General features: G+C 57.1%; 2 protein-coding genes across 2 annotated transcripts; one reads left to right on the plus strand and one right to left on the minus strand.

Moving 5' to 3' along the window:
- Nucleotides 1–1999: 1999 nt before the first annotated feature.
- On the minus strand, nucleotides 2000–7398 carry VOLCADRAFT_89061 (uncharacterized protein; the record flags this gene model as incomplete). The annotated part of the gene is made up of 8 exons (XM_002948761.1): nucleotides 2000–2157; nucleotides 3595–3753; nucleotides 4653–5013; nucleotides 6137–6207; nucleotides 6418–6543; nucleotides 6577–6854; nucleotides 7063–7219; nucleotides 7338–7398. 8 exons carry the CDS (start codon nucleotides 7396–7398, stop codon nucleotides 2000–2002), a joined length of 1371 nt encoding a protein of 456 aa, XP_002948807.1.
- A 1806-nt stretch (nucleotides 7399–9204) lies between these two features.
- On the plus strand, nucleotides 9205–20237 carry VOLCADRAFT_89062 (uncharacterized protein; the record flags this gene model as incomplete). The annotated part of the gene is made up of 10 exons (XM_002948647.1): nucleotides 9205–9303; nucleotides 9480–10662; nucleotides 10858–11612; nucleotides 12093–12690; nucleotides 15872–15933; nucleotides 16039–16184; nucleotides 16571–17352; nucleotides 18061–18135; nucleotides 18289–18725; nucleotides 19569–20237. 10 exons carry the CDS (start codon nucleotides 9205–9207, stop codon nucleotides 20235–20237), a joined length of 4806 nt encoding a protein of 1601 aa, XP_002948693.1.
- Between the last annotated feature and the right edge of the window lie 344 nt (nucleotides 20238–20581).

Consider the following 20581-nt stretch of genomic DNA (forward strand, 5'->3'; position numbering starts at 1 on the left):
CAAACGGTCGGTAACCGGCATGTTTATGCCATAGGGAGTATCCCGGTAGCGCGGGAAGCAGCGTTCGCCAATATTATTTAAAGGCCTCTAACGCTGCAGGAAAATTTTAGTAGAAGATTTAGAACTATGTATGTATTTAGTTTTAGCGTTTGTTCCCGCTTTGAGGGCGTGAAATGCCGTGTCAATGTCCCTAATAAGTCATTGTCCCGGCATTTCAATTGTCGCCCATAAGCATGAACCAGGCCACCAACTCACAAGCTTACATGCAACAACTAAACTAACACAAGGTCGTCCATATGGCACCTTTGCTTGGACAAGGCATCCTCCAATTGGCACGCGGTAAATTGACTTAGATTGTTTGCCCTGGCAAACTTATGTACTCCAAACTCATCCACTGGACGATGCTGGCTGTATTTCTTGCGTGGGCGATCTTGTCGCCGACGGGCGATGTTGTCCAGGGCGATGTTGTTACGGGCGAAACAACGTCCCTCTGAAACGTTTGGATATGCCTATGCAACACATTTCCTCAATTTCATGAACTGCAAGTATTCTAATCCAACATCACCCCAATCTCAGTGTAAACTAGTCTCCAAATGTGCCTGCACAAGACTGTCACCCCTGTCACCCGGCATTCACATTGCCTTAACCTCCTAAGCTTGTCGGGGTGTGACACGTGGGCATGAACCTTGTGACAATGGGCATTGTCACAAAGAAACTGGTTGCAATCAGAAATGCATTTTTCCTCATGCCAGGTTACCGACATCGGTTACCGATTACTGGGGACGGTTAACGGATAACGGTTCGCTCGGTAATCCTACCGACCGGTTACCCATCTCGTTAACTGGACCCGTTAGGTCGGAACCGGGCCGGAACCGGCCTGGAGTATGCCATTGGGAAGCACGTCTTGCTGGACTGTCCGGTGTACGGCGAAACCAGGTCTCCCACGCTTTAAGCATATGAAGGACGCTATGACGTGGGAATCTGAACGTCTGGCGAAGATGCTGGAACGTATGTGGTCCCACAGCAAAACTATCTATCATTCCCTTTGGCCGTTAGTCTCCTTTATCATTTGCTTTGTCTGAAGTGCAAGGTAGGATGGTGCTTACAGGCGATCTGGCAGCCCGTATTGGGCGGTCTGCAGGTACGGGGTACGCATCCCCACGACCATGTAAAACACACACACTCTCTCTCTCTTTAGTACTGATGCGCTGAGCTGACACCCCATCTGCTACACGCCGAAAGTCAAAAGTGGCCTTTGGAAGGGTGCCCCTCGGGATGCGCTTTGATCTGATGCTCTGTGCTGCGCTTGGATGCAGTGCGCTAGTTGGGGGATCGCCGTCCTATCTCGGAGGTTGTGTCGTACTTTGTAGCAGGTGAATTACGTCATTCGGGAGGATCCCCCACGGGTTGGAGCTGTGTTGTCTTTGGTTGCAATTGTGATGTTAGGATGTAATAGGACGCATTGGGGCAGTCGCAGGTAAGATCTGTTACCTTACCTTACTTGACGCCCTCACTTGCAGGCGTGACGGTTAGGCGGCCATCAAATACAGTTGTAGTTCGTTACCCGGTTGTTGGCGCGCGCATGCTCGCACAGTGAGGGGCCGTAAAGAGGGCCCCAAGGAACAACAAACACAGTAATGTGATATGGCACGGAAATCCGTGACACTGAAACCAAATTGCCATGTGATGCATTAGATAGCCGTTTGGTTTATGGCCTTTAGGGCGTGGATACGATTGGGCTGATTCCTGCTCATGCAGCCTACTAATTGGGCTACTAATGCTAATACTATGATCGCCGCTGTACAGCGCACCATATTTCTCTTGCAACTGCGAGTTTATAAAGGAATGAAAAAACTTGGATATTGAAACCTATTTACAGGTAACCTTAAATGTAACCTCGAAACCTCTAACATCTACATGATGCGCCGGCGTTGATGGCTATGGAACTCCTCCCACTCCGATTCCCGGGGTATCCGTACCACCGCGCGCGCGTCCGCACTTAACGGTCGTGCATGTCGTCGTTGTTTGGACAGAACAGTTCCAGTAAGAACTCGCGGCGCCAGAACCGCGTTCTTTGTGCAACGTGGTTTTGTGAGGCGGCAAGCTGCTGGCACAAAGACAAGTGCTGCTGATTGCTTAGCGCCGCGTTATGGTGAGCTGTATGTGAGGGGAGAAGGCCCAAGGGAAGGGGGTTGTTTCTTGCGGCATGGCAGCTGCCGCCTCTAAAGTAACTCGGTACCCCTCTATAATCCAGAGGGAAACAGGTAAATGTCCCACTGCTGGGAAAAATGTACAGTAGCCGGTTGTGAAATGCGGCGGCGAAGGTCTGCGGAGACAGGCGAAAACTAGCACGCCTGCCGTGGTGCCTCTTGAAGGTTAGCGAGCAGAACAGCCGACATTTGACGAGGTATTTCGTAGGTTAGGAAGGTAAGGACTAGGCGTTTTCCAGTTAGGCGGGAGTGGGAACTGCGGAGCAAGGCTGAACGCTCGCACGTGGTGATAATGCTCCATGTCCAAAAGGCAAGAGCTTCAATAATAAATCCAAGCAAACGATATCACAGTATATGCTAGCACACACCCAACTTCTTCCAAAAGTCTGGCGACGAGTGAACTAAAACCGTACTAACCAAAAATGCCCGGTTTATCCTATGGTACCTATGTATAACTTCTTTCTCTTTAATTAACGAGGAAGTTACACAACAAAGTTAATCACCGAAGAAGTTACATAACATAATTATTGTCAAGTCGGCCCTTGCTGCCTTGCAGGGGCCATGCCTAAACGCTTCAGTAGCCAGTTACTTCAAGCAGGTTCATCAAAATTAGCAATGGTGTTATGACCCTTTTCCTTGATGCAAAATTTGCTTATCATTGGGCCTACGACTTTCCGTCTTCGCGGATCCGGATGATGGACATTTGCCTGGATGAGGAAACCTAGAGAAAAAGAGCGTGACGAGTTAATGGTAAGTAATCTACTTGCAACTACTAGAAGGTCTTGCATTTTACTTTCTCAGCGCTGCCAGCCACCGACGTGACAACATCTCATCGCCAAAACGGGACGCAGAGCAGGCTCCTGCCGGAGCCGCCCACACGCCTGAAAGCGGAGGAAGTATTATCTCTTGCACGTGAAACGTGCATTCGTAACGTGACATGCTTCCGCGACGCTCGGTTTGCCTTTTCCCGGGTTCAGCACCAACTGCAGTCTCCTCTCATAGTGCAATACGGTGACGGTTTCTTTGGCGTGCCCGAAGACGACGAAAGTGAAGACGACGAATCCAGCAACTCAGCGACGCGGCCGCGTCGCTCCCCGGCCTTCACGTCCGCGGATAATCCCCCCATCCGTCCCACCTTTTTAACTATCAACCACATGGCTCGTATCAGCCCTAATCCTCTAAGCAACAGCAACAGCAATAGCAACAACAGCAGCAGCAGCAGCAGCAGCAACTATGATGTACGGCCCATACCCGTACAATTCTACACTCCAGAGACCGCGGCCCTGGCCTCCATGCAGCTGCCCGCCACCGCCACCCTCGCGCGCCCCGCCTCCCCCACACCACCCGTCAACGGGCACGACTGGCGCTCCGCCAGCACACTGACCGCCGCCACTCGCCGCCGTCAATCTGGACCGGACTGCCAGGCCTTCCGCGACGCCGCCGCCGCCGCCGCGGCCGCCGCCGCCGCCGCCCTCCAACCAGACGTCGATACAAGTGCTCCTGCAGCGTCGTCGCAGCCTGCTAAGGATATAGGCTGTGAGAGCTGGGTCCAGCGGGCCGCGTGTCTCACCACAGAGCAGGCACAGGGAGGCAAAGCGCGTTTAGGCCGAGGCCACTTGCTACACCTGATGTACAACAACGCCGGGCCGTCAGCCGTCGTGGCCGCTACCATTGGTGCCGTACCAACACAGACACCGGAGCCAGAGCCGCGGGGACCTAAAGGACCCATCGTCCCTAGCTTTTTGTACGGCAAGGACAAGGGGACGGGGTTTGGCGGCGGTGGCACGCGGGCGCATTTCCCCGTGACGGGGGATGTTGACGTTTCTGAAGTGCGAGCAGTAGCAGCAGAAGCAGCAGTAGGAGTAGCATTAACAGGAAGGGCAGGGGGAGGGGGCGAGAATCCGCAGCCAACTGCAGAACATGGAGGCGACGGCGGCGGCGGCACGGGTGGTGGTGGTAACGGCAGCGGCTGCAACGGCAACGGCAATAGCGGTATTGCCCCTGGCGCCGGCGCCGGCAGCTGCAGTAGCACCTCCAGCCTCTTCGCGCCGTCGTCGCCGTCGGGCAGCGCAAACACCCTGACCTTCACTGACATGCGCAGTAGCACCGCCGCCGCCGCCGCCGCTGTTGCCACCACAGCAACGAGCGTCAGCAGCTGCAGCGGCGTCGGCGCAGGTGACGGCGGCGGCAGCAGCTTTGGCGGCGACGGCGCCGCTACTGGAGAGTGGCCGATGGCGGCTACTCGCCACAACAGTGGCGCCACTGCCGCCGCCGCCGCCAGCGGCCTTTCGCGGCCGCCTCCAGCCGCCGCAATTCTGTCCACCGTTGCCGGCACGCCGCTGCGCCCCACTGCCCGGGCCCATGCTCGGCCGTCCATCTCCCCATTATCGCTCCCGGGGGGGTCCTCTCCGGTGTCCTCCCCTCGAGCCGCAAACAGCTCACCCTGCGGAAGGCTAAGCAGTCCGGGATCTGCAGGTTTCTCCGCAGCGGCACCGGCGGCGCTGACGATGCGCGATGTACGGAAAGCAGCGTCGTGTGCCGTACATGGACCTTTATCGGCGGCGACAACTGCGGTGCACCTCTCCCGCAGCGGCGGCAGCGCCGCAGCCGCCGCAGCGGATCGGTTCTCTAGGGTTGAATGTGCCGGTTGGCCGCCGTCACCGTCGCCGTCACCGTCGGCGTTGACGTCGCCGCTGCAGCTGGCACTGTCACCCTCGCTTAGCAGTCCGCCGACATCGCCAATCGTGCAGCAGCTGATGCGTCCCAGCTCCGGGACCACAACCCCGTCGCCGCCGCCGCCACCCTCGCAACAACAGCAGCCGCAGCAGCAGCAGCCGCAGCAGCCGGACGTCTTAGAGTTGCGGTCTTGCCTGGACAGCCCCAACGGATGTCAGGCCTCGGTCATATCCGTGCCATTAGTCGAGTTGAGCACACGCAGGGCGCTGCCTCTAAGTAACAAAGCCAAGCAGGGGTCACATTCGCCGCTACAGCCGCCGCAACAGCCGCCGCTGCTGCAGCTACAGCAACAGCAGCCGCAAGGCGTCGTGGACGAAATGCCCCCGCGACTGGCCGGCAGCCGCCGCTCCTATGCCGGCGGTGGTGGCGCGTGTTACACTGTCGTACGGCCGGGCAGCTCTTCGAAGCGCGGGAGTCCGTACACTACCTCATTTGGCAACGGTGGTACCGCATTTGATTTGCAGGTACGTGTACGGCAGGTGGTATGGATCTAGGATGGCCCCCCTTCCCCCGTGCCCTGCCAAGCAAGCCCTCGAGAGGTCGGGGGGGTTTTGCGTCCCAAAGGCGGTGACTTGGGTGCTCCATGACGTCAAGAGGGGTGCCGCAGAGCTGGCGACTGACGTTCGGTTTGTTTGCGACCCGTATCCCGGGGTTCATTTTTTATGGCTCTGGGTGCCCTTAAGATTTAAGGAGTGTTATCTTCTAAGAAGTGCCGTTGGGCAGGGGGGGTGACTTTGGTTGTCGGGTGCTGTCCGAGAGTTGTGGTACGGGGGGCCTCAAGGCCGTACTAGGCATACCTCTTAGGGCCTTATGCGGCCAGTACTGCAGTACAGTGTTTTCGGGTTATTGTCATGCGGAGAGCATCAACCGGTGATCCATTTGGATGCCCCATCCACTGTCACCATCCAATGTTCATTCCATATGAATTGAAGACGCGTGTATGTGCCGTGCCGGCCGTGGCGCTGCCGGTTTTGTTGCCCGGCACACTCTCCCCTCTTTTCCCCTAAGGAGTCGACTCGCTCCGGAACCTGTCGCTCAGCCGCGGTGGAGGGTTTGTCCGCCTCGGAGGTCGAGGCTGGCGTCGGCGTCGGCGGTCCGGGGTTAGTGCCGAGTGGCGGCACTCGGAGCTCGTCCGCTTCAGGGCATGGAGGAGGAGGCAGTGCGAGCTCTCCGCAATCTTATAACCTCACCAAGCCTGCAAGTGCCCACGGCGGCGGCGGCGGTGCCGCCGCCGCCGCCGCCGCTCCCTTACTCCAGGAGCCTCGTAAGGCGGCGGCGGTCGCAGCGGCTGCGGTGCATCAGCATCAGCATCAGCTGCCCGCCCCGCTTTCCCAACATTCCTCAATATCTTGGCCATCGTCGCCGGTGACGCCGCCGGCAGTGTCGTCACAGTATGGTAGCGGAAATGCTGTTGCAGATCGCCGACAGTGCCTATTAGCGGCCCCGTCTCGCAGCGCCTGGACCTCCTCACCGGCTGCCGTACGCAGCGATGCGACAACGTACCTGGACTCGAAGCTTGGTGCCGCCGGCGGCGGCGCCTCTGCCGCCGCTGCGGCATCCAGCGCGTCGCCGCGGCCACCTTTCGGGGCGTCGCGATCTGCGGCAAGGACGCCAGTTCGCGCACACGCACCTAAACGCGGCGGCGGAGTACCGCAGCAGCCACAGCTCACACAGTCATCGCCATCGCCGTCGTCGTCGTCGGCAGCGGCGGTGCCATCCACGACAACGGTGCAGACGCCCGCCCGGCGGCTGTCCGGTGGCGAGGCCGTTCCAGAGCCCGAAGGCATCTGGCCGTCGCACATGCCGACGCAATGTACGACCGCCGCGGCGACGGCGGTGCTGCTGTCTGCCGCCGCCGCTGCCGGCAGGTACACGACCGCTGGAAGTGATTCCGAGCCTGCTCGAGCTCTGCCGTCGGCGGCGGCGGCACAGCCAGCGGGGTCCGCGACCCCAGCACCATCGGCGTTTGGGCGATACCTGGCCGGAACGGACTTTGGCTCATGCCATACATCGGGCGCGTGTTCATGTTCAGTCAGTCATAGCGCCATGAGGACAGATCTTCCCGCCACGTCCTACCTCATCAACAAGCTACGTATTCGGGGCGGCGGTGTCATACCGGGGCGTGGAAGCAATGGCGGCGGCGGCGGCCGGGGTGAGAGCGAAACGGGATCGGGTGCGGCTGGAGATGCCGAGGACGCGGAGGAGGACGGCGTCGTGGGCCGGCTGTTTAGGGAGCTCCAGGAAGTACGGCAAAGAGCGGAGGGCGGAAGGATCTGCAGGGGCGGGGGATTGTAGCATGCGAGAGGTTGTGCCGTACAGGGTACGAAGTACGGAAGTAGCACGAGAGGACCGTCGCTGCAGGCTGTCGTAATTGCTTGCCACACCACGCACCGTGATATTCGTGAAACCAGCTCCGTGTGCCCACCTCGGGGTTGGCCACTATCCGCGTCATTGTGTTGTTTTCATGTCTATGCCGAATGGCTGTAGGGAAAGAGATTTGGATTGTCGAGTTGCTTACGTGTTCGGAGCTGATGGTTATGGCGCCTCTTTATCAGGTCTATTTCCGGTCTATTCTTCATCCTTGTACAGCTTCACTCGCCCGGCGACGCGTCCTCCGTCACGTAAAACTTTCTTCCATAATTGTACGGAATCGTACGGAGTACGGAAAAGGATATCCTTTCTTCGTTTATCTTCATTTACGTAAGCCACTGTGCACCTTGTGCCCCTCTCTCTCTCATTAGCTGTACGGATTCTGTCGGGCTGTTCTCGAAATGGCGGCGGTCGTGAAGTGGCAAAGGGGGCGGGGGGGAAGAGGTGGATTGCGGCTGGAGGCGCTCTGGGACGCGTGCTGCTCTGGCTGAATGGGCACTGAGACGATGAAAGGAGGTTATTTGGTTCCGACACGATGTTCCAGAGACCGTGGGTAGCTGTGTGTAGGCCTCCGCTGTTTAGGCCCCCGCGGTGTGCGCCACCGTTGGCCGCCACGGTTGGGAAGCCCCAGGGATGGCCGCGGATATGATAGGCTGTGATGGCAGCTGCGGGGTACACAATTCAAAGGTTAGGAGGAGATGTGGGAAATGACATAGCGACGTGACATACATAGCTACACGTATGTGCCCGCACGTTGGTACGGCGTATTGGTTGATTATCCGCCTTGTAATCTTCTTCTTTTACATTGCGGGACATGAGAGAGTGATGAGGGCGGCTGAAAGACCGGTCCTGGCAGCGTGGGCTAGATCGGGTCACAAGCCTGCGTTCCTCCGCAATCCCCTGACGCGGGTAGGCCGGTATTTTGCAGGTCCATGCGGAGACGCTGCTTCCCCGACTGGATTGCCCTTACGTTGCTGAGGTTGTTGCTTGCCCTTTTGGTATTTGTAGTCGTAGTCCAATGTTCTTATAATGACTCCCAAGGCCTGCCTGGCCTCGGAAGGCAATCCTTTGGCCGACGCATGGAAGTGTGATATACCTTATACATTACTCAGTTTACAATCCAGACAAGGTTCACATCCTGCGCAATTGCCTGCTGCGCACGTAATACTGCAGGACGGGCTCAGGCAACAGGGAGATTTCGTTTAGCATTCCATTCTGCTGTCGCTGTTGGTGAGCTAGCCATGATTGCCTTGCCAGCATCGCCCATCGTTGATTAGAGTTAATAGTGTACCGAAGATAGTGTTCGCTCAAATAGAAACACCCTGTTACCCTTGAATTGACGACTACGTATGAAGGATTGCCAATTATTGTTGCTCCAAAACGTTAGAGATCTGCTGGCAGATCCAATCAGCCAAATAATTGAATTGAATTCTGTACGACGTTTTCCGTATTATCGTCCAAGAGCTAGATGGCATGCAAACTAGCCTTCTTTCCCAAGCGAAGTCGGCGATGACCGCAGTTTCCTGATAGGCATGATGCAAGTGTCTCTTTAGGGCGGCTTCGTAGTCACGCCAAACAGGCTTTGGATCGGTGTGCACTAATTTTCAGTGGCATTTAAGAACTTGACGATATTAATATAAGCTTAAAATGTTGAAGCCGTCATACTGAACTTGCGAACCTTACTAAAGCTTGTCAAATCTTACAAATGTTGGTTGCCGTAGCATTTGCCCCTCGCCCCCCTAGAGGGCGCGTACGGAAAATGCTCCTGTCCCGCACGAAAAGCGGTTTAGAGTGAAAATGTTCACACCATATTAATAACTAGTTAAGTACTGGCGTTGATACACGCTATAGAGATGCACGTATCCAAACAATTTGCCAGCTGAACACCATGAAAACCCTTGCCCTTGGTCGGCTACAAATTAAGGCAGACCATCCCACAAATACTAAGAGCGCAGATAACCATGAGGCAGCCAAGGACGAGCTTCTGGTAAGACTCCTTGCTGCACGTGCGACTGTGAGTTACTGCCGAGTTTCTTCGCCAAGCACGTTATCCACAAACTGAGTCCCACAAAGTATTGGCATACATATCAGTCTCAGCCAATGATGCTTTTGTCATCGTCCATATGACCTAACGTGCCTTGCCATGCCAAAACCGATGCACAGGCAAGACTCCTGCCGGAGCAACAGCCGCCTCCACCAAGCGCAGAAGATGTCCTCACAAATGCGCGTGAAATGTGTTGCCGGAGTCTGGCATTCGTCACTCAACAGTCGTTTTGCCGGCGTCCAATGCATAAACCATCCATGATTCGAGTCCAATACGGTCGCGACTCCGGCACCGGCGACCAAGGCGCGGATAGAACCAACAAACTCTTAGATTCGGATGCCAACGGGTCTGTCAACCCAACCCACCATCAAAGCTTTTCCACCATTACCGTTCACCCGCCACCTCCAGCGCGCTCGCTGACCCGCAGCTCAACCAGCGCCTCCATCCCAACCATTTACATCGACGACGTGTCCGTGGACGCATCACAAGAGCCACACAGTTCCCCATCCCAAGCGGATAGCCCTGTGAGAACGCCGCCCTCGAGACTCTACCAGCCCCGTTTTGGATCTCGGGGCTCGGGCTATCAAGGCTTTTCTACGGAGCAAAGCACCCTTGGTTCCAGTTCCCCCACCACGTCCCGAGCCCCCAACTCCCCTGCCGCCGCAGCAACAACTCCTAACACCCCCACCATGAGCCCTCGGCCCAACGCAATGGCCGGTTGGCTACAGCTCGCGGGCTACGGAACCAGCCCCCAGGGGCTCCCCGGCAAGTTGCCCGCCTTGCGTGCATGTGACGTCAGCAGCGGCGGTGCCGCCGCGGCGGAGGTTTGCTACAGCCCTCGTACAGTGGGCTCTGGAACTGATGTAGGCGATGACGGCGAGGATGACGGCAGTGGGGACGATGACGGTGGCCGCCGTGAAGGTGGTGGAAAGGATGATGGTGATGGCGTGGAGGACGGTGGTAGCAGCCCGCTGTCGCCGGACTGTCTGCCTAAGCCGCCGGGAATAGAACGGGCCCTGTCGAGCCTAAGGCCGCAATCGCCACGCACGCCGCGTCTGCGGCGCCTGTGCTTGAGGTCCCTGGAAGATGTCTCCGACTTGAGTCCCGTTCGCATGGAATGCCGTCTAGCTGCCGCCGGGCAATCGGTCGACAGCGGTGTTGCCAGCGGCGCCGGTGGCGCCGCTGCCAATTTGATGTTCGTCAGTACCGGCGGCAACACCGTCGACGCGAATGGCGATGCCGACGGCGACAGCCTTCTTAGCGACTGGCTGTTGTCCTCACCTACCGGCGGCAGCTGTCCAGGTGCAGCTGTTCAAGCTGGGTCACACGCGACCCCCCCACAAGGTTCACCTCTAAGACCAACTCCACGCACACCTTCTAGGACTGCTCTTGCACCAGTGATACCGGCCAAGGTGAAATGGAATGCTGCGGCGCATGCTGCCCGATCCGGCCTTGCCGCCTCTGGCGGCCTACAACCGCCGCCCGCCCCACCATCAGCGGGATTACAACAACAACAACAACAACAACAACATCAACAACAACAACAACAACAACAACAACAACAACAACAACAGAAGCAGCAGCAGCAGCACTGCCAGCAAGGCCCTACCATCGCCGCCGCTATGAGAAACGCCTCCCCTCCGGATGCGACGAGGCACATACGAAAGTCGATGTCGACGTTCTCGTCCTCCGTTTGGTCGACGGGAGCTGCTCGCAGTAGCTTGGACACCAGGGGGGCCGCGGCGCCACCCGCGGCGCATGCAATCCCATCGCCGCCGCCGCCGCCGCCGTCGTTGTCCTCCTCCTCAGTACCGATGACGTTGCTAGCGCACCTGGTGTCGACGGCGGACCGGCCCCCCTGGAAGCTCACCCGGGCAGATAACTCCCTGCACCGCCCGCCAGACGACGCGATGGATTTCATTGTACGACACGCTTCGCCGCGCAAGGTTCAAGGATGGGGTAGGGGACCAGGCAATCAGCTGATGGGTGCCAGCCGCACCTTTGGCGGTGCCGGCGGCGGCCGGGGGTTTAGCGGCAGCGGCGGCGGCGGCGCGCATGGCTTGGCTTCGGAGCGGAGCTTGTGCAGTTGGTCACAGGGCGGCGGTGGTACGAATGACATGGCGGCTGCCGTACAGGATCACACGGGCGGCAATTTGGTGGGCGCCTTTGGCGCCCTCAGCCCGAGCGGATACCGTCGTTCGGGAGCGCTCAACACCTTGTCGGCAGCGGCGAGCAGCCCTACTGGGCAGCAGGTAGAAGAGAGTCGGCTGGTTTTCACGGGCACGGGAACGTAAGCGAGGCCCTCGCATTGCAGACTGTGCACAGCTATCCACTTTTGGATGTTTTTGCCCCACCCCCCCATGGCTTTTGGTACTACGGGGTCGGGGCTTTCCTTCAAAGCTGCCTAATGACAGCCCACCTTGCAAGACTGCAATGGCTTAAGCCTGGGTGCATTGACTACCATCAATCTGCTACATCTGCATTCCCCAGCTAGCGCCTGGGGTCCGTAGCTACCTGCCCCGTTTCCGGACTCTCCCGCGTCCGACCCGCCGCTCCTCCCATAAGCACATACACGCACAGTTCAATGAAACACACATACATACCCCCGCTGGGCTTTAGGTCATTTAGGGTTTTTAACTAGGGTTAAAAACCTAAACCCAAATCCTAAAACCCTAAAACCCTAAAACCCACGTACACACGCATAACCCCCTGATGCCCGCGAATACTCGCAGATTTCCTCCGCCGGCACCTCGCCCGCCGGCAGCCCCAGGGCGCCGTCTGGTCCCGAGCCACCTCCGGGTACCGTCCACAGCCCCCACAGCCACGTCCGCTTCCGGAAGCATCAACAACTAAAACAGCAGCTACAGCAACAGCAGGAATTACTGCCAACCACAGCCACAGATGCCCACACCCATATCCACCTCTCCCAGTCGATCTTTACGGATGATTTGGTGGGGAGTCCCTACACAGCTGGGCTTGATGCTGATGCCGTACGCCGTCCGAGCGCCAGTTGCAGCGGTGCTATGTCCAGTGCGGGGGCTGTGGGGGCTGCGGGGGCTGGTGGTTTGTTGGATACAAGCGCCGCCTGCGTTCCGTTATCTCCGGACGCCCCGTCCAAGCGCGCACTGAGCCAGTCCTCCGCCGCTTGGGATCACCTCCGCTTGGCGACGCCTGTTGGTACGGCATTCGGGGACGGCGGCGACAGCGGCGGCGCAGCACAGCTGCAGCATTTGCACGCGGCGCTCAATGCAGGTGACGGCACGGCATCTACGCGTCCGAACCGTCCGAACTACCTTGAGGACCAACAGCTGCTGCAAAGCTTCAGCACAGGTGGGTGCGAGAGAGGCGGATGTTTGCCCCTTCTTAATAAGGGCAGTGAGGGGGATGGCGGCGTACTGGCTAGTGGCTGTAGCAAAGGCAGAAGCAGTAATAGCAGTAATTGCACGACAACGGAGAGGTCAGGTAACGGTACAGGTGTACGACAAGGTAGCAGCACGGGCAATAATGGTGGGCGCGACGAGGCGGAGCGCGGGGAGAGCCTCATGGCGAGGCTGTTCAGAACGCTGAATGAGTTGAAGCGGATGGAGAGTTCGCGTGATGATGATTAGCGACGTCGGCCGTGATTGCGCACTTGTGTACACCGTGATGGTGTTCGATGTTATTGGCATAGGGGCTTCCAATGTGCCTTTATTTGACATTTTTGGTGGTTTGATATTAAGCTTTCATGGTTTGGTAATTGTTATTTTAAGGATACGATTGGCGGAGATTTTATGCATTTACGGAACCTTGTACGACTCTGTCCCGTGTACGACTATGTGTACGGCACTACTGATGTACGGCATGTAAGTTAACTCTTCTGAGTACAGAACGTTTTATTGCTGCTAATTTATCCGCCGCAGCGGTAGCACCGGCAGTGGGGATGAGCTGTTGTTGAGGGGCTGAGGCGCACGGCTGATCTTGCGAGCGAGTATGTTGACGGCGGTTCGTGGCAAAAACTTTTTTAGTTGAGTGTTGGGCGGTATTGTCTGGTGGCTCCGAGCAAACAACGGCCAGGAGGACTTGCACTCTGGTTTGAGTTTTCAAATATTCGAGTTTTCGAAGTATTGCCTGTTTTGGCAGATCAGATTAGCCGGCCTGTGGGCTTCTTGGGAATCATAACACGTGTCTCGATCACTTGGACGGCCTCGTGGATGCCTCGTGAATGCATTTATGGTCCTTGCATGCCCCGTACCAACTGACTTATACTTTTCGGATTACGTTTCATTTCGTACCTTGATATGGTTGCGTACAGCTGGTGCGCTATTTAGGCTTTCGTTTTTAAAGCAACCATACAGGGGCAATTGATGTTGGCAATTTGCAAGACCAACAGATCTGGTTGTTTAGACGAGGTAGTTTACGATAGTTTCTGATGATTAGGTTTATCTTGTTTATGGTCATTTTCAATGTCCACGAGTGTTTATTTTTATGATTTATGCATATGTCGCCGAGTAGGCGTGATGTTTCAGTGGACAGCCGCAGCCAAACACATGGACAGCACCCGCATGGACAGCCGCAGCCGAACACATGACGTACCTAATAAGATGTCGACATCTGCCAAGATAGATATGCTGAGCGAGGTAGGTGGTGGCCCACGGGGCCCTCAATAAGGGCTGCTAAGCACGTCGGAGGCGAGTCCGTGCTGGCTCCTCACGAGCGCACGATTTCGCTTTTTGTCCTGTAACATTCTCGTCACATTTCTACTCTTTCCCAACCCGCTGTGATAGGTAATAAGAGTCCTATCCAGGGGTAGCCTTGAGGCGTTCTGGCAACATCCCACATGATGACGTGGCTATCTGCAGCCCTTTCCTCTCCGTCCTGTCTTCGTTCATCTTAAATCGTTGCGCGACTCTTTCGCGCGATTCGGCCTACTCAAGCACGCACTCGTCCTTTGGGCTATTTCCCTACGGAACTTAAAGGCTGCTGATGCCGTTTGACCGCTAGGGTGCTGGCGCAGGGTGCTGACGTGTAAGATAGCTACTAGGCGTGGACCGGTAGTTTGTAAGTGAAGTTGCAATTAGCGTTCGTAGATCGCTTGATTCGGAAATTCCAACTGGATTGTTGGGAAGTGCTCGGTATTCGTCAAGCGGGTGTCTCTGAGCTTTCTTCTCGACGTCTGCTTACTTCGCAAGCTTGCTTGTCCTGTTGGCTGGGCGCGTGCTTCATTTGGGGTGAAGCCAGGATGGGCATAATGGCATCAAATGCTCGTACTATGCTTTTGTATTGATTCCAGCATGGAAGCGTAAACGGCCTTATTATAACCAGCTGGAAGCTGTACTGATAAGCGTCGGTCCTGTGCTGCATGCAGCTTGCAGCAGGGCCTGCAGCGTCATCATCATGCTCTGGAAAAGCTGCGCGGCTGCCAGCGCACGTCACTAGTACTGCTACAAAAACGGGCCTGAAGGGTCTGCTGGCTCGATGCAACACACCTTGCACCATTTTACCATAATCGGACGCACAGCAGTCAACTTGGGATTGCAGCAGCAGCCCCTTACTTGCATCTGCAGCAAAGCAACGGATCGCTGACTTCTTTGTTGTACCTGGTTGTACTGCTCACTACAAACAAAGGGTTGCACTTTTGCACGACTTAAGTTTGCTTTGCGCCTTACTAATGAGAGGTGCGTTTTACAACTGACAACGAACAGACACTCATCAGCATAAGGCTCTTGCCAATAAACTCAAGACCTTTACAACTAGCGCTGTGAAATGTACTGCTGCACCAACTTATTGTTGTTGTAAGACCTGATAAAGGACAGCTGTAACTGTAGGTTGGTGCAGCTGTTCTATATCATGGTGATGCAGGTCAGGATATATACCAATCAGTAAGGCTTGCATCTTCGGTGACGGTTACGCGATGCTTACAATCTTCGGTCCCGTCTTGTCAGGCGGTTGCGTTTCCCGTTGCATCTGGTTACCTTTGGTTGTCGAGGTTTCACTTCCTGAAAGCGACAGCTTGGCGGACGAGACAGATAATCCTGAAGACATTTTTGAAATAAAGGATGGCCCAATTAGCGCGACGCGCGGTGGAATGAGCGACATTCGGCAGCGGCCTCCGAGTCATCGTTGAATAGCTTTACCAGTGAGTTTTTTAATTTCCGTTTACCGAAGTACTTAAGTTTTCCAAGGTTTTATTGCTCTATAGAAAAGAAACAAAATTTTTGTATGGGACAAACGACATGGAACATGTGGCCGTACTGCCCAGTTACAGAGCAGAACAATGAGAAGTCTGACAGGGTTATGACTCTGAGCCTGAAGCGTAGTTAACTCCGACCGCTATTCCGCATGTTAAGTACAGACGTCGGTTGCAGATATGAGGCCGGCTCCACCGTAACGTTAAATCATTCAACTACCGCTGGTACCCCAGCTTCTTCGCTACCCTTTGTGTGTATACACAAAGACCAGCTTACTTAGCCATTGTTTTAAGATATAACTAGCCATATCTTTGAATAAATTGAACTTTTTCTGCATCTGCAAGAAGTCATTTTCTGTGTCGCGTCGGAACACGACGGGATGGTGCTACGCATGGCGCCGGCACAGGTACGGTATCTCAATCCGCAGAGATGATAATAGCATGGCTTTTTAAGATGCTTGGTTGTTGTCTATGCGCCCCCGAGGAGTAAGGCTTCGCTTTTGCGTCGTCAGCTCCGACTGTATGCCAACGATGCGTTGGCTTCCAAGAAGGTGATGGATTGTGAAATTTGCTTCCTATCTAACCTGATTGTGCAGTCGCAGGATTTGCTGCTTTATGAGCACGGCTCGACACACCAGAGCCCAGAAGACGTGCTCAGGTAAGTGGCTTACGTAGCTCCCGAATGATTTGGTTGAATATCAATTTTATTTCACTCTATAATGGCTGCGGGTATTCTGCACGGTCTGTCAGTCGCTGACGGTTGCGGCCAAGTTACTTTTTGTCTTTTGCACGTTGCGGCACGTAGCTTAATGAATAGAAAGATGCAACACGTAAAGATATACCTTGTATGGTTCTATAACTGAAGCTATTGATGATGGTGCGTGCCTTTGGACATCTTCAAACCCTCGGCCCATACAACAAACACCCTACGGTTCGGCTTCTGAGAGCTGTCTTACCTCCCCTTACAAAATCTCCCGGCACGTGGGGAGCGGCATGCAGGCAGGCGCGTATCACTCACTTTAGCCACGTGGCCTCTCTGCATAGCTCTTCCATCACGAACGGCACCACTGTCAAGCCGTCCATGGCACGCGTCCAGTACGAGATCGGTAAAGACCTGCCGTTCGGCTACACGTACTTGGCCTCCGGCTGCTCGGAGCCCCTATCGCAACCCAAGCTCGGAGGCATCACGGTGAAATCCATTCCCCGCTTCGGCACAGTAATAATGGCAGCTTCGGCAGGGGTGGCTGCAGTCGAAACTGATGCCCCTGCAGCAGGTACCCTGGCCTCGACATCAGAGATGGTGTCAGTCGCCGCCTGCACCACCAACGCCACAAACAGCCCCCGGTTCAGCGGAAGCTGCGACAGCCACGGCGGCCATGTCGTACCGCTCGGTCCAGGCACAGACGCTAGGCCTACAAACATCAGCTCCTATCACTCGCGCGAGCGTGATGCAATCACAGATGATGCCATCGCGGCCAACAATACTGTCCACAAAGACGAGGACGGCGTTGACGACAGTGCCATGGAAGGTTATGGTGTGATGGAAGTTGAAGTGGCACCGGTGCCGAAGGCTGGCTTCCTCACTGCCAGCCGCCGCTCCACCGCTAGCGTCTCGCAAGCAGGCGGGGGCCCGACAGAAGCGACAGCGGCAGCAGCAGCCATGCACGCGGCCACTGCACGGAACTGCTTTCGCCGGATGTCCGTAGCAGATGACACAGGAATATTGCCGTACTCGCTGGTTCCATCCGATAGCACCGGCGGGACCACTTCCGCGTGCTCGCCGAGCGGTGGATCCTTCAGCGGTCATGGCCTGAGCAACTACCGAGGTGTACATGGCCTGCATGCGGGCTCGCATGTCTTCACAGCTGTCCTTGCTGCCCAGCCCGCTGGCGGCGGTTTTGTCGGCAGCGGCGGGGGCAAAGGTGACAGCGGAAGTGATACTATTGTTGCTGCTGCTTCAGCTGGCCGGGACCGTATCACGTCTCAGCTGCAGTACTCCGCTAGCGACTCTTGCGCTGCCGAAGCACTGGATGTGACGTGCTTGGCCTCTGCTGCCGCATGGGCGCAGCGATTGCATATGCCGGAGCTTCAGGATCCTGGTCCTGGCCCCGGTCCTGATGTTAGTCGCGGTGCCGGGGAGGGGCTGCCGGCTGCACACAGCAACGGTGTTGGGGTTGGCAATACCCGGCCGACGTGCCCATCGATGACTCGCAGACAATGCCCACCACAGGAGGTGGCACTGAACGGTTACGGTGGCGGCAACGATGCCACGGAAAACCCGCGGGTTACGGCAACCAATGTCGGGGGCAACAGCTCTGGCGGCAGTGGATTTGCACCGGGGATGGCCCCACACTCATCCTGTGGCCAGCAGTGCCGACAGAACCTGCAGCAGACTCCTCAGCAGGCGGCCTGCCTGCTAGCTGATGACAGCTGCGGCGTCGGTAACAGCTCTGGCGGCGGGCAAGCCCTTCGGCCCACTCCGCCAAATTTATCATTGTCCTTGCATTGCCTCCCCCGTCATCTGCCTCCGGGAGGCGTTGGAGGACCGGCAATGTCGTACTTTCCCAACGGCCCTAACTCCGCGCCGGCTGCTCCCGGCAGGGCTGCAGGTCTGTACGGCATGTCGCAGGAAGGCGGAAGCGGTCATGTCACTTTCGGATCTGTCGGATTCCTGCATGTAGTACAGGAGCCCCCACCAACCGCGGCAGCTCAGACGCAGCTGTCCCGCATGTCATGCCGACGGCCTGGACAGGCACCCGCAGCTGCTGCCGCCGATGCTGCCGAGCGACCGCCAAGCAGTCCCGCCGCCGGATTGGCTGCTCTCCTGGAGATAGTGGCACCGGTGCCGCCGGAGAGCTTACCCTTGGGCCGGCGTATCGATGATACGCACAGCGCAGGTCACCTTGGTGCATCACTGTTGACGCGTGATAACACGCCGCCGACGCCGCTGCCTGTTCGTGCAACCGAGGAGGCAATACGCAGCGACCACGGTAACAATGACGGCGACGATGGCGGCGACAGCGCCACGACGAGCAACAAGTACCTGAGCCCTCTCGGAGACCAGGAGGGCGGCGGCGCGGCAGGCGGCAGCGGCGGCGGCGGCGGCGCTTGTAGTGAGCTTGCATCACCGGTGGATGTGGTGTCCGAGGACGTGCCCGTGTCGGGAGCTTTGGGTGGGACTGCGGCCGCCGTCGGCACGGTGAGCTGTGACAAGTGCTCCGCAACGGTGTTTATCCTGACTTGTAGGCTCGAAAGATGGAGCTTTGTGAGGTAAAGATTGAGGGATGTATATCTGTACCTGTACCTGTATCTGTCTCAATGTTAAGGGAATGCAGAGCGGATATCAAGTCGAAGGGACAGCGGGTTTTGGAAGTGGCTGTGTGGGGATCTGCCAGATCAACAGTGTTGGGACAAAATAGGGAACCGAGAAAATCTTCTGACTCGAATATTCCGGGTCTTATCTGTATAAGACATAATAATTAGAATTATAATTATACGAGACGATACCCGGGCCCAAATGTTGTCTCCTTTTTCTACCTCCCGACTGCTTCACCTATTATTGCAGCCAAATGTATCCCCATTCGCCCTTCCCGAGGAGCCGCTGCAGCCACCGCAGCCGCAGCCACCGCAGCCGCAGCCACCGCAGCCGCAGCCACCGCAGCTAGATATAGTTTCTCCTCCTCACCCATGCCCGCCTCCGATGCTGCTACAGCCAACCACGAGCGCCAACGGCTGCGGCGGCAGCGGCAGCTGCACAGGCAGCGCGCAGCCAGTCATATTCCACTCCTCCAGATCAATACGCACTTCTCTGGACTTAGCAGCCCGACCGTCCTCCTTTCTGGGCCCGCCGCTCCGCCTTGCGGTGCCGATGGGAACAGCGGCGGCTGCAGCAGCAACAGCAACAGCAGCAGCAGCAGCAGCAGCAGCAGCAGCAGCAGCAGCAGCGGGACCGTCGCGGCGGTCATCGCCGTGTGTGCACATGCCTTACAGCTACGGCAATTGCACATCATCACAGCCTGCCAGCCCGACCTCCTCAGCGCAGGTCGCGCACAATAAGGTTGTCCCCTTGCAAGCCCCTGCCCAGACGCAACTACCACTGCCGCACCCGCTGCCGGCGGCGCTGTTGCCGCGACGGCGCATTGACGGCCGACAGCAGCTGCCATCAGTGGCTTCTGTTGCTGTGGCATCTTCCGTCGACTGCGATCCCCCGTTGGCTTGGACCTCCAGCTCCTCCCCGGGCTCCCCCGCATCCGCTGCTCCCGCCGCCTCTTCCACATTCCCTCAAGGCGACTCCGTCGGCACAGCAAACACCAGCAGCCAGCGGCGCTTTGCCAGCACAGGCTTTGGCCGCCTGGGGCAAACCTGGAATCAGGGCCAGCGCCACCTCACGCCATTCCCTAGCCAACCGGTTGCCAAACACAACCCTGGCAATGCTGCCGTTGCCTCTGCCGCCGCAGCCGCAGCCGCAGCCGCAGCCATGCAGCTGCGGTCGACAGGGTCCGAGGGGGGAGAGGTGGAGCCCGGCCGGGCCCTGTACTCTGCCGCAGTCGCTGGTGGCAGCGGCGGCGGCGGCAGCGGGGTCCGGGCGGGTCATCCGCTGTCGTTAGGCCGCCGCCGCCGGGGGGGGTCGTTAGACATCACTGTAGCGGAGCACCTTGATGTCATAACGCGGATGAAGGCGGCCCTCAGCTTCCTGCGCCGCGGCGACTAGCTTGCTTGGGGCCGTCTAATGTGCCGATCGCGATATTCATTCATTCACATGTACGCCGCCCGGTAGGACTCAGTTGGCTGGAGGGTCGCTGCGACGCGTGGGAATCCAACTGGCCGTCGGCCATCGGACTGCGCGTGCAGAAGCTACCCAAAAACATGGCGCTAATCAAGCCAGCTCGACTTTGCGGTGTCAAGGGACTCGCGCCTCAGTCCAAAATTCATGGCCCAGACATGCATCCGCGATAATGCTTCTAATAATGAGGTTTTGATAACCATGGGCGGCTCCCTTGCTGTGGTAAATTATCAAGGCTCACGATTACAGATTTAAACGTAATATCTGAAGGG

The sequence above is a fragment of the Volvox carteri genome (genome assembly GCF_000143455.1).
Source record: "Volvox carteri f. nagariensis unplaced genomic scaffold VOLCAscaffold_11, whole genome shotgun sequence".
NCBI classification, from domain to species: domain Eukaryota; kingdom Viridiplantae; phylum Chlorophyta; class Chlorophyceae; order Chlamydomonadales; family Volvocaceae; genus Volvox; species Volvox carteri.